Source organism: Gymnogyps californianus, chromosome 3, assembly GCF_018139145.2.
Source record: "Gymnogyps californianus isolate 813 chromosome 3, ASM1813914v2, whole genome shotgun sequence".
Lineage (NCBI taxonomy): Eukaryota > Metazoa > Chordata > Aves > Accipitriformes > Cathartidae > Gymnogyps > Gymnogyps californianus.
Window position 1 is genome coordinate 76,268,872 of NC_059473.1, and position 14,516 is coordinate 76,283,387.

Sequence of the window (14,516 nt, forward strand, 5' to 3'; positions counted from 1 at the left end):
GTTGAAGTTTTGACACAGAATCTTCTTGTGACATGACAAGAAAAAGCTTTTCGAAGGAAATGATCCTTTAAGGCTTTCCATTATAGTTTTCAGAGTGATCGCACAATTAAAGGATCAGGTACTAAGAGCTTGTTTTGTTTACTGATCCTCCTTTATATATTAAAAACTGATAATCCTGTAGATTTCTTTTATACACAGCCATCGCTGTTGTACATGTAGTAGTGGAAGGCTCAGTGGGAACATTGCTGTTGATAGGGAGTAAGCAGGCGGCTGTTCTGATTTATTTGGGGGTTTTTGCCTTTTTTTATTTCCCTTTAAACAATATTGTCTACACCTTTGCTAAGCACAGTTTGACAGTGGCTAAAGTACTGGTGACAGCCAGAGGTAGCATTTACAACCAGGAAACGTTAACCCGTTAGCATTTTCATTGGGAACAGTAGTAACAGCCTTGGCGGGGGGTGGTGGTGGAGGGAGCAGAGGTCCAATGAAAGCACAGCCATTGGTTACCCCTCTTTAACCTGAGGAGGGGGATGATCTTGAACTAGACAGATCCTATTTAAAGAAGTGGGTAATTAGTAGTCTTGTCACTCTACAGATTAGCATTTTGAATTGCTTTCAGTAAAAATGCAAACTGCCTTTATTATTTCTGTCTCTCAAAAAGCACATAATTGAAAACTATTTTGTTATTTGAGATGCTTCTTTGAATCGCCTTCAAAAAGGAAATTTTTTTTTTTAATCTGAATGAATGGGTTTATGTTTGCTGAATGGCAATATGTTAAGATTGGGTTTGTGCCTTGCATATCCCCACCTTGTTTGAGGATTGAAAAGGTAGAAGGGCCTCACCCCGCTTTTTCTTGTAAGAGGTAGCAAAACCAAACCTAACCCATCATCTCCACATTGATCTTACAATACATATTAATTAGTTTATGAATATTTCATGATCTCTCAGCAATCTTTTTGTGATCTTTTTTTCATTCCTTCAACTGACTAATGCTGGGGTCTCTTTCTGCATTCCATATTTTCAAGTGGTATTTGTCCTCTAGTGGGCTGACTGACTTCTGTAATCCAAGAGCCACTAGCTTGTCATCATCAATGAAGTATGCAGCCAAAACTCAGAAGCGAGAATATAACCATTTTTAGATGGTTTTGAGCATGATCTCACCCTAATGTGGTGGTGTGGGGTTTTTGGAGTCGTCTGTGTCACCCCCCTTTAAATATTTATTTAAATATTTATTTAATATCTCTCTACGGGGATTCTGATTTAGAGGGGAACAGTAAAGTAGTTGCAAGCACTCTGTCCTGGGTGTTTTTGGAGAGGAGGAGGGAAGCTGTGAAAGCATAGAGTGTGGTCCTCTTTCTGGTAGATACTGCTGGTTTGGAAGATTCTGCTCTAGCAGCTGAGGATAAGAGGATCCCAAATGGGGAGGAGGGAGGGAGGAGAATGTAAGGTAAGTAGCCAGTCTTTAGATATTAACAAAAGCTTGACAGCTGTTTTTGTTTAAAGCAACTCAGAGTATAAAAACAATTTAAGAAAATTGTGAGCACATCACTATTACTTTTAATTGCAAAGTTCAACAAACTTTGTATTTCATTCCATTATTTAGTGTTAATAGTTTAAAAAAACCAACACAACAAAAACCCTTTCTACTTATCCAACATGCTTCATGTTTCTACTTGTTTTATTTCTAGCATATTATCAAGTTTCACCGTGCCTCAAAAGCAAATAAAAAGCCCATGCAGTTGCCAAGATCTATGGTTAAATCCCTACTCTACCAGATCCTCGATGGAATCCATTACCTCCACGCAAACTGGGTGCTTCACAGAGATCTGGTAAGTGTTGCATGTATCACCTGGTTAAGAAAGTTTCACGTGCGTGTTGTTGGGTAGGAGAAGAAAAGTCCCTATTAGTAATCTTGTGTATCGATCTGTACAGCTCTTCCTGTTATTGTTGCAGGAGACCAATGGAGACTTCAAACATGAAAACAAACTATGTTTTCACATTGTCTTTATCTGAGTCATCTGAGCTCAGACAATGATGCTAGATCCGGTAAAAGGATTGCAGATATCAATATCCGAAAACAGTACATGAGCCAGCTGATATATGTTGGTTGAACATTCTTATAAGTTTGTACACGACTTTGAAAAGGCATTTAAGTAGGAAAGTGATTGATACCCGTGTACATTGTTTGGCTTACGTGCAAGTTACCATAAAAGCTAGTGAAAGAGTAGTCTTTTCATGGAGTATTTCTTTTCCATGTGGTATTTTTTCTGACCGTGGGAAGAGAACTATGAAAGAGTTGTCATCTTGAAATTTCTCATGACCTGAAGTGGCTCTTTAAGTTGACTGCAAATTACAAGGGCAGCCAGTTGCCTTGTCTTAGTTACCCTTTTCCCCTTAAAGTTTCCCACCACTTCTCATACTTGAGTGAAGTCCTACCAAGGGTTGCAAAAAGGAGAGTACTAATATGGATATAGTGCTTGCTGCCACTTGCATTGTAACTAGAATTTTTGGCATGAGACAAACAATATGATGGTTAATATGCCAAATCTGTTCTAATAATTATGCTATTGTAGCATCAGTAGTAGGTATGGTAAGAAAGGTAGTGTAATCCTGCGTATAAAGCCACTGCTTTTATTTGGTTATTCTTCGTAGTTGCCCCAGTATGTCAAAATAGGGATGCATGTCCAGAAACTTACAATCACTAATTGAGTTTTGTGAGACATAGATTGTTTTTGAGTATTTAATAGTAAATAGGGGCTTGGATTAATTTTTGGATGTAGAGCAAATGTTTTCTTAAAAGATATGAATAAACGAAGGCAGGCCTGGAGTAGAAGTCACAGACATCTTCTGAAATAAATTTTATTTAATTTTTGTCATAATACCTAATAACAGTGGCCAGAAGTGGGGTTTCAGGTTTTGGTATGAATCATTTTTTCCACCTCGTTCCTTGGTATTTATTGTCAGTTTTTCTGTTAAATTCCAGATGTTAGTATATTCGTGGGTTTGTGTGGGTTCCCCCCCCCGCCTTTGGAATAGTAGCCATGAGCAAAAGCAGGAAGCAAGTACAACCCTGGTTTTCATGCTACAATTATTACTTTCCTAAGGAGACAGCTGTTGTTTTGGCAGAGTGCTGAGATGTAATTAGATACAGCTTGAGAAGGAACACCTGAAAAGTCTATATTCAGCTATGTTTAAGGGAAGTGAATGTGTTCATGGAACTATTAAATATATATACACTCAAATGCCATACATGAACTTAATATCTTGATAGGAAATAAAAGACGGTATCTAAGATAATAATAACAAATACCCTCGAGAATTTTATTGCCAGTGTTGCTATTTCCAGCCTGCAGCACCAGGTGTTTTGCGTGACTAGTGCCGCTGCTTTACAGGTCTTATCTGTTGTTGATGAGTTGCAGCAAAGCTGGTGCTTAATGTCTCTGTCTTTTTTTTCTTGGAACTTTGGGAGGTAATGGTTGCTGTTATGTAAAAGACAACTATTTTTCATGGCTCTGGAATGATAGTGCTTGGCTGATGTTGGCATAACTGAGAAGGGAGAAGAACAGAAATTTGTGAGTCTTAATGTGTTCTAGGTATGCGAATAAATTTAAGCTAATGGATTCTGGGATATCTCAGTGAGAGAAAGGAAACCATTTAAAAAATTGCTTTGGTACACTGATTTAAAGGTGTATTCAGAATCTTTTGCCTTTTTAAAAATTATTGCGGATTTCTGAAGAATTCAGGTATTTCAAATGGTTATTTTGTATCTTGAACACAGTAAGAAAACACTGATGTTATTTTGGATGTGTCCTGTCTGCTCTTGAAATTAGGAGTTAATGTAATCATTTAGTAACCAATTTAAATTCTCAGTTAACCAAAAATTTTTTATATCTCTAATTTTTATTCATATGCCCATACCTGTGATTTTTGCTTCTAAGAACAGTACCTCAGGCATGATGTCACTGGGATCAGTTTCTTGCATAGTACATAAATACCAACTCTTGAATGTCTTCTTAATATGGGGAGCAGTTTGTCTGGTGTTTTTTCTCTTAGCTGTTTTAATTTATATCTGCTGGAAAAATATTTTTCTATTTTATGTAAACCAAATTTTGCATCAAGACACCTTGTACTTTCCTGGTTTAATATAACTCTGTTCTTACTATTTTTAGCATGCATTTGGATGTAGACCAAAGATGGTGACATCCATAAAAGTCATGTTATGCTTATTTCATTGCTTTTTTTTTTTAAATTAGATTCTCCAAGAATATTTATCATAATATTAGTCAAATTCTCCTGAGCCATGGAAATGACCTTTAGAATTTATTTAACAAATGTTGCAATGAAAAAACCAGAAACACGGGAGGCTAGGTATTTGAGAGAGTAGTTGCTTGGAGGTATTTGAAGAACATTGTTTAAATCTTAATTTGGTACTGTCTTAAAGAGTTTTTAAAGCAGCTAGAATACCAAATGTGCTTTTTTAAAAACCCCTGGTTCTCAATGGATCCATATTTTTAGATACCTTAAAATTGTTACTCTTAAGTTATTAAGATCAGCTGTAGCCAGCAAAAGCATGACAGAGTAATAAAACTGGTGAACAACGTGAACTTGCAGACTTGCAATACATGTCCTGTCCTTGGGCTGAGCTAATGGGTAGTTTCTACCACAAGGAGACAGTCTCGTTCCCCTCTTCACTACCACTAGGCATTGCCACCCATTTTAATGGCCTGGCAGGTGATGCTCACCTGACTCATGGTGAGCTCATTCAGGGAGTTAAACCCGCAGAAAGTATTCACTCTTCTCCTGCAGAGCTCATTTTCTGCAGGATTAGCTCCCTGAGGAATCTCACTGGGAGTGTATGCATATGTGGGAGCTGGCGCAGAAGAACCGTGAGGCTAGAGGTGGTGGCAGAAAGCTCAACAGGTTGTTCTAGCATCATCTGCCATTAGATCAGATTGTTTTATTGTTAAAATGCATCTTTTTAGTTCTTAGATGAAAGTGCAAGTGTTTTTAAAAGATTAAGTTCTGTTGTGGTTATAAATCAGTATAACTTTTATGTGTACCTTGAATCTCTTCTGATATAAGACTTATGTCAGCTTAAACTCTCCCAACACAAGTCCAAATTTAGGAAAGTGCCCAAACTGAGGCAAATTATAACACCAAATACACTCACACTCATACTTCTAGAAATATGCAAATAATTTAGTGTAGTGTATCTTACAATTTCTTGTAATATTGGGGTTATTTTGTTTCTGGCTTTCTTATCCTGAAGGTAGCTGAAAGGTGCTAAGTTGTTAATTTCTGTCAGTTAAAAAATATTCAGCAGTAACTTTCTTTACAGCAAGATTCAACCAGTACAGAATATGGGACAGGAGCATTAGAGTTTTGATTTCTTTGAATAGCATTGTGTCAGTTTATACACCTTGGAGTTGTCGTAAGTCTATAAAAATCCATACATTTGTTCTCCTATCAAGCCATTTGGAGTGGGATTTTGTTGTTGGATTGCATGTTGTTGGACAACGATTATTTTGCCTTTTCAACATAGCAGCGTTCCTGAAAGCCATGCGTGAGAGGAGGGAGGCTTTGCTGGCTCTGCTAGCTACTGGGGCATTTCATGATGAACGAGAGGTTAATATAGATAGATATTAGAGAAAGAACCTTTTGGTACTAAGCCTTTGGTTTTTTTAAAGTGCTCTGTATACACTGTGGACTGTCCACTTGAAGGAGATCTAAAATTGTGCTCCATACCTTGAGTCAATAGCAAGTTAGAAGATGCAGCATGGGGAGTACAGTATTTCAGCGTATTATGATATTTTTGTCCCCTCCTCCCCCAAATGTGAATTATTTAGATTCTACAGGAATGTTCAGCAAAGGCCTTACTTTGCAGAGACGTCTAAAAATTGAGATCTTCCCTACACTGTTCACAGTGCGCGTTCATGTTAGCAACAGAAAGGATTTTGGCACTTTCTCTGTGCTAATAACCCTTCTGTAGTTGATGTTAGTTGCTTAAGGACAAAAGCAGGCAGAAACCATTTCCTTTAGAACTTGATAAAAGCAATTTCTATTTGTAATAGGATGTATTTTCCTGGAGGGAGGTATTATCTGTGAGATGTTTGAAGTGCACAGAAACCGTATTGAGGAATTCATTTAAGATTCCACTTACGTCCTTGAACATTTCTTTGGAATACTGCTTAATGTTATTAAAACTACTGGATGAAAAATGAATGTTGGAAATCAAACTCACCAGAGAAATGCACTCCCCCCCCCCCGGATTGCGTTAAATGGTTGCTTTCAGCATTCTGAAATTGGAAACTTGCTCATTGCAATAGTCATATAAACTAACTTTGTAAAATGAGCCAAGTTCCTAAAGTGTTTTTATTATAATTTTAAATATTTGTTGACTAAGAATTTCTCAGTTTCTCTTATGTTGCCCCTCTACAGCTTTAGAATGTTTAAATTGACCGTGTATGTCGTTTTACAAATTAGAGATTAGCTTACAGCAAAAGTCTTTTAGATGGAGCAACAGTGACAGAGGTGAAAATACTCAGTGTTTGACACACGTTTGAACTCACAATTTTGATTTACATGCAGAGGGCAGAGTTAATATGTTCTGATGGAGCAAAGGTGTCCACGAGTCTTAAATTGCAGAGATTAAAAAAAAAATTCCTTTTCACTCAATAATTAATTTGTATTATTCTGTTTAGAAAAAGATTTAGGTGTCTAAAATGTAAGTGAGACAGAGGGTAGATTCTAGACGAGGTTGCTCCCTGGGCAGGTTTGGATGCATAACTTACTGTTGATGCAGAAGGAGGCCCTGCTGCCTCTACTCCTCTCTGCTCCACCATGCTCCTCCTCCTCTTCCAGGCTGGGGATTGGCAAACTAACATGAGTTAAAATTAGACCCACGAAGAAGAGATTGATCTGTATGCAAGTTCATTCCCTGATCTGGTTCAGCACACAATTACGCAAATGCTTATTTAAGGTGGATATATGGGCAAGACGGATGTATGTGTGGGAGCCAAGTGGACAAGGATGGGTCATAAGGAAAGGGTAGACTTCCGTTTTCAGTGACATTGTCCTATTCCGCTGGCAGTGTTAAGTATATAATCTGTAATTCTCCTCCTACTTAACCATTTTTGTACCTGTAGATTTGTTGGTGCCTAGCTTTTGGCTAGTAAGAATAAAATGAGCACCTGAAATTTCTCAACATAAGAAATCTAAGATTTGGTGTTTTGAGTTGTGTTTTTTGAAGAGTCTAGTTACAGTTGTGTGAAATAATATTTTTGCCAATGGCAGAAAGCAGAGTGAGCATGTTTCTCAGGTCCTCCAGTTTACAGTCTCAGATGTCAGTATAAATACACCTTCTTTGGCATTTAAAGCAAATGTGAACAGTGGTTGCAAGGAAAGGGTACTTTTCCTTCTTCTGCTGTAGAAGAGAATGGGTGGTAATGTGGCAGACTTCTGCAACCAAGTGACTAAATCCTGAAGCAAATTCTGGATGTAAGGTCCTTATATACTGCAGGACAGCTCTTATGGTGGTATTCAGTGAAGAAAAGTGGTTGTAGTGAAAACTTAGGAATTGTTTTTGTCACTTAGAAAGACAGCAAATGTTTTAGAGTTTTGAAGCTGATAGGCACAACAACAGAGTGGAGATAGTAATTGAGTTTGTGGCCTATATTACTAAGAGATGCTGGATAGAAGTAGAAGATGGGAAAGAAAAACAAGTAAAAGGAATCTCAGTGGGAAACTGAAGCAAAGATGGATTCCCCCCCCCCCCCCCCCCCCCCCCCCCCCCCCCCCCCCCCCGGAAGACACAGCTAAGGGAGAGACCAAGAAGAGCCAACAAAAGTCTTTCTGCAGTTATGTCTTCCAGCTATCTCTGTGTACATGCCCTGCAACACCGTGCATCGCTTTCCCTCACTGATAGCCAAGACTCGCTTTTCTCAGGATTTTTGTGATGTCCCATCTCATCGTTCCAGTCAGGCCCAAATCTTACTAGAGCTGGCCTTTCCTTGACACTTCAGCTGCCGAGTGGGCTAAGCTGGTGGAGCTTCCATGTCCGTGTGTGGTTTTCTCAGTGTAACCCTTTCTCTCCAAATAAACCTTCTCACTCTAATTTCACTAGGGGGTGGTAGGGAGGAGGAATCCAACTGTGGCGAAGATTTTGCCACTGGTTTCCTATCTCCAGCTTTTTTATTACCACCCCCTTGTCTCTTAAAGCAGGAGAAGATAATGTATGAGTTCTGTAGTTTGCTTCACTATGTCGTCTGTATTAGCAGAAGCTTTTTTCATTGCGTGCTTAAGGTAGTGAGTTTGTATTTCTTCCTGGGGTGGATTATGGAGTGTCCGTGCACTTCTGCCACCTGCAGAATTTATGGAGTGCTAATCTGAGCATTTTTGGTGGAAGGACATAGCAGACAGCTGAGGTTTGATATAATTTTGACTCCGCGTGTCTGTTTATATAGCGAGTGTCTATAGACAGCATTTAGGATGATCAGACATGTGAGCTCCCAGATTCAGGCTTCTTAACAGGTCCCCTGAATATCCAGCTGCTGCAGTAACAGTAAACCCAGTATCTTTCCAAGGGTAAATCTTTAGCAGAGCCAAGAGATGCCCGTGTGGTGACGGGTGCCGGCTCCAGCTGGCCATGGTTGCGCTCAGGGCAAGCTGTCTTCTCTGGCGCTCCAGCTCCGCATCTCTCGTGGAGCGGACAATGCGGTAGTTGTTCTCTCTCAGGGTTGTCTGGAAACCATAGCCATCTGGAGACGGGGTTTTCTCCTGTCAGAAGTAAAGCAGAAAGGGAAAGCCCAAACTGAAGGGGCCAGACAGATGAGTTTCTGTGGGAATTGGGAACTTCTGTCTCCCTCAAAGGCACAGCCTATTCAGAAATTTTAGTTAGAAAAATTTTTAGTTAGAAAAAACTAATTAGTGTTTCATCCTCTAACTCTGATAATTTGTGATTTAAAAAAATACATTTATTTATTCAGAATGAGTATTTTAAAAGAGAGAATGAGATCCGTCACGATGTTTGTATAGAATACCAACATTTTAGTAAATTTTCAGTAATTCAATTATATTAAATTCAGTAAAGCTCCAACGGTTTTCAGATTTTTAGTTGACTGGTTGACTCTTACTTCAGGGATTAATTAAAAAAACAGTCATTTTCTCATAGTAATCCTCCTCTAGCCAGTATGTAAATCTGCAGTCTCTTACCATGGACCTGTACCTGGACTCTGCTCTGGAACTTTGCTGCCACGTTACACAACTCACTTAACCTGCCTTTGCCTCTGTTTCCCAATCTGTTAGCTATTTATGGTCTAATTTGTAGCTTAGTCCTTTATGTGCTATGAAATCTTTGAGTGAAAGCAGTATAGTATGTGTGGTTTATGTAGTTAACTTTTTTTGTTGTTTGATACTCTTCTTCTAATGAGCTGGGAGTATTAACAAAGACTAAGAATTAAAATAAATTGCATGTTGTATGAAGGCACCAGAAAATTTCTTAAAATTTTAAGTGGATACTGACTTTTTACTTCTGCTTTCATGTCAAAGCCTTTGAGAAATGAGAAGAGTCGCTCAGTGCTTATTATTACTAGTTTATAGTATTTAATTACTCCCTCCTATTCCTCCCTGTGCCCTTCCAAGAAGATTTTCCAGGCCAATAAATAATTAGAAAAGTTACCTAAAAAGCAGCAGAGCTGAAGTGGTTTTTAAATGTCCCACTTGCATTTTGCTAGGCAAGTGAACTGTGGGTTTGAAAGATAAAATGTGAAATGACGACTGCGGGAAACTCCCAGCACCAGCAATTCTAAAAAAGGATTTTTATGTGCTGATATCAAAAGTAAATTTAGACGTAGGTTCATGCATCCCTCTCTTGACAAGCAGCTGCTGTGCAGGAATGCAGAACTGTTGGGTCCTGCCTTCTGCCAGTAATTTTGCACTGGCTTGAAAAGCTTCTTGGCCCTGTTCACCCATTTGGGCACGCACATGCCTCCTATAAATAAATAACGAGTCAACCTGTCTGCCAGTTTCTTTAAACTTCTTAAAAACACTCTAATTGTAATCCCCACCATTCTGTGTCATCGTGTGTGTGTGTGCACGAGAAGGGTGCACGAATGTGTACGGGCACGCATTCCCGACTCACGTTCTTCCCTAGCTGTGTATGGATTTGGGCCTCTTAATCCTTTATTATTCCATCTGCATGATCTCTTTGGGGTGAAGGGGACTTTCGACAGTGTCAAAGAACCTTATGAATGATCATACTCAGATGCAGATTTCCCAAAAGAAAGGAAATGCAAGCTAAACCTATGTATTTTGAGAGGTTAGACTCCATGATGACTTTAGAAAGTGATTTGAATTTATTAGCTGAAAGGTTAACACATTTTTCCTCTTTTCTGTCTGTTTAGAGAGAGGATACGCTTTTTTATTTACTGCTGAGGAACAACAGTATGTGGGTGCTTATACATGTATCTATATGGATACATGCTTCTAGATAGATAAATGAACCAGAAATTTTACATGCTGAATAGCAAACTGAGTTTTATCAGCATATGCTTTTCTCTTTTTTTCTTTTTCTGTGTAAGTATTAAGTATATATTGAGGGGCACCTACTAGAAAATGGTGCATTTCTCATTACTCAGAACTTTGCTTTTCTCCTTCAGTTGTAAAAACTAATCTTCACGTGATTTAGAAAGGTGTACAAAGACGTGCACAGAGTATTACCTCTGTTGAGTACATGGAAACAGCAATTTTTCCGAGACTGACTAATGCATACCTTTTGGTTTGTGGCAAGAATATTAAGAAGATGTTTATAGATTAAGTTTAACTGTAAAAAAAAAAAAAAAAAAAAAATTGAAGAAAAATGTTTTACCTCAGGTTCTGAAACAAGCTTATGCCCATAAAACCCTGACTGGATATAAATTCAGATGAGTCAGAAGAAACAAAGGGACTGATTTAATGTTTTTAGCTGCGTTTTTGCTGCTAAAGTCAACAGATGACCTATGGTTCCTGTGAGCCTCGTATCTCTTTTCCTGAGGTGGAAAAAGGGCGAGAAGGAAGCAAAAGTATTAAAGTAATTCTAGAATTTATTTGGTTTTTTCCTGATGCAGAAAAAACAGAAGGAAAATGTCATCTTTTCTAATTATCCCAATTCAGATACCATCTGCTGTATGAAGGTTTCTAGTAAATACATGATGTATTTAGCTTACTGGTGCAGCTGACCATTTGGAGTGAGCAAACTGGGGTTTGCGTTCTAAATGGAAAAATGCAAAGTTTAGAATAAGCTTTTAAAAGTTTTTCTTTTGTAAAAGTCTTACCACTTTTTTCTGTTGGAGAAAGTGCCCTTGGGATAATGGGATTGGCTACAAGTGTGTCTATCAGATAATTTCTTTTTGGACTCATTGCCCCTTCTTAATAAGGCTGCAAAGGTTGGCACCACGTTGTTGACGTGTTCATATTACAGTAATAGAAATTAATGAAGCTTAAAAGTAGTATATTAAAATCAATGAAGACAACTAATGTAACAACATATAATCACGAAAAATGAAAACGCTGCATTTGTTCTTCATGTTGCTTGCCATCTTGCACTTTCTCTTGTGCATTTCTCTTCATTTGAAGGCATACTGTAGTTATTACTGTTCTACTAAGATGTTGCAATAACGTTGCAGATTGTCTTGCATTTAAGTTAAGCATCTTTGATCACTGATCCAGGAAGCTGCAGTGACTAGCAAAGGATGTTAGTTTATTCCTCAGTTTTGTTATGTGTGAACCTTGTCAAAGAAACTGGCTCTGCTGCAGAAAATGACTGACCAGCTGGTGTTTCACTGCTGGCTTATCTCAGGGCCTCTTTGTCTTCTCCAGCCTGCATCCTTTCTGCTCTCTGGCTAATGTTTCAGAAATCATCAGCCTTACTGTAGCTGTAAGACCAAATACCACAGTTATGTCAGTTAAAGAAAACAAAGGAAATCCTTTATACAGTCTGTGAAGTGACCACTGTGTGAAGTGGTCCTCTCAGAAACTGGGCATTAGGTCTTCAAATTCATCTTTAGGGAGGATTATGGTAGTCTTATACTTGTTTTTTTTCTGAATTTCATGTAAAAACAGCTTGGAATTAAATTTTCAAGACATTTTAATAAATACAGGAACAAACCTTCAGCACATCTGGACCACTGGTAGAAGTATTTATAATGTTCTTTCACCTATTAACAGTGAAGCAGCGAAGATTTCCAGACAAGAAAGGCTTGTCATAGTGCAAGTAGTCAGTCTTAAATGCATACAGTTCTCTGTATACCAAACCTCTGTACTAACAGGATTTTTTTAAACTGTTTTTCTCTTCTCTGTTGTTTTCCTGCCCTCTGGAAGCTAAAGCCCATGTGAATATATGACAGGCATTTTGACAGACCCCCTTTCCACTTTGTTTAGCACCTCAGTGGTATTAGAGCACAACTTGTTATTACCTTCTGGTTTCCTTTCAGTGGCTGGTAGAAGCACTTCCCCAGCAGTTCAGTAACCTTCCTGTGCTACTTTGTAAAGTAGTAAAGAACAGTGTGGAAATTCTTTTCTTCTGTTTAAGTAAGCCGATGGCATCTGAAAAATGGTTTTTATATTGGGATTATGGTTTTGCGTTCTCAAACAACCCCTCCCTCCCAACCGCAGGCTAGCCCCCCTCTGTGATGCTTTGGTTCCTACTGGTATAATAAACTTTGAATATAAATTTTGGTTGGTTTTATATTAGTTTATTTCTATTTAACCATTTCTGGGTTTTTTTTGTTGAAGAGTTTTACCTTAAAAAAATCAAAATAGTAATAAAAATGAAGTAAGGTGGTACTAAGAGTTTACGCTTGCTTATTCTGCTAGCTTAAATATTGAGCCCAAATCCCAAAACATAACATGATAATGTTCTATGTAGCTGGTGTTCTCAAATATAACTCATGTCTAAGAAAATAATTCTGTAGACAATATTTTGCATTCCTGAAATTCCCCTTGCAATGGGGGATTTCAGCTACTGAGGCCATTTTGTCTTATGCTGTAATTGTTACCAGAGTGGGTTTTTCACAAATGTGTTTTCTGTTCTACATTTTTCTTTAATCCATGAAACATGCTTGTACTTTTTTACTTTGATTTGCCTTTCATATAGTTACTTTTGATGTAACAGTTGTGGATGATGATTGTTAGAATTATGAATTAAGTGCAAACTCCAGTAGGTTACATTTTAATGAGCTGATATTGACTTGTAATGCTACGAAAATTATTTTTGTAGCTGTTGAACTGTGAGTATGATTAGCTGTTTGCCAGCTCAGCTGAAATTAAGTCTCTTAAATGGGATATTAAAGTTGGTTTTGCTTCTTGAAATTCAGGATGTGAATTCCAGTCTCAGCCCTAAAACTGATTGCTTATCAAGTAAATATTAATTTGAATTCTTGATAGTTAAAACCAAGAGGATTGCAGACCTATTTAGGTTTTGGGTAATGTATGTGTGTGCCTGAAATTCTGGTTATCTGGATAGTGTAATAATTTTGCAGTAGCTTCTTAGTAATTTTACTGTGAGCAAATACATATGCTGCGGCTGGCTGACTGCTGCTCTTTGCTAGGACGCAGGATTTACTTGGAAGCTTATTTCTCTGTGTGTGTCTCCTTGCTTTGGTGGGGAGCTGCTGCTGTTCTTTGATGCCAGCTTCTGTAGCAGGATGGGAAGGGCTCGCAGTAGCAGCGAACCTTTTAGGAGACCCAGAAGTCATCTTTTCTATGTAACATAAAAATACCTGAGTGTATATTGCAAGTGGTGTGTTAAGTTTGAAAAAATGTTAAGCAAATTGAGCTGTTTTCTAGTTTATCTCATTTTCAAGCTATTTCTCCTCCTGCAGTGTGGAAGTTTGGATGCTTATTTTATCCCTGTCTGTAGGGATATGTATCCCTTTATAACCTGTAGTTTACTGAAGCGCTGATCCCCACAGTTCTGCTCACTTAGAACTTTTCTTTTTGCTTCATTGGAAAAACACTAGATGTTAATCTCTCTATCTCTCCAGGATGGTGTACATGGGAACACTCAGGAAAGTCTGCATTAACTGTTGAAATAGATTAACTAAATTGTGTTAAACTTCTTTGTGGCTATTCTGAGTGGTCTGAAAACGGAGTTGTGCTCAATTCAGCTGTGCCAGTGTGAGGTGGTGCTGTCTCAGACTGCCCAGCCCTCCGCTGCAGTGGAGCCGATGCTGGGTACCACGCAGTCAGTGATGCGAGTGTGATTCTCTGCTGCGACTGTCCCAGCCCATGGTCCCAGCGCTAGCTTTTGCCCTTGACAAAGGTATATTTGTTCCTGCCAAAGTGGGCTGGAGGGCCGTGGCAGAGGAGCCTGTTCGCTGCAACTGTCTGCTGTCTGGGTGATTATCTGCAGCGGAGAGACAGCATGGACTGCTAGAGGCAGTAACGTTTGAAACTGTACAGCTGTTTTTCTTGGTGCACACAACTTGGAAGCCTTCTTCAGTATTTAGGTAGTTTTAATTTAATTTAGTTGAAAAACTTA

The 14,516-nt window shown here is 38.5% G+C and overlaps 1 protein-coding gene across 2 annotated transcripts in view; it reads left to right on the forward strand.

The window, feature by feature from the left end:
• Window positions 1-14,516, forward strand: part of CDK19 (cyclin dependent kinase 19) — a 134,025-nt gene that overhangs the window by 62,681 nt on the left and 56,828 nt on the right. For both annotated transcript variants that reach the window (XM_050893534.1, XM_050893535.1), the window contains exon 4: window positions 1,690-1,830. In XM_050893534.1, coding sequence (XP_050749491.1) covers window positions 1,690-1,830 — 141 coding nt within the window. The remainder of the gene's footprint in view (window positions 1-1,689; window positions 1,831-14,516) is intronic.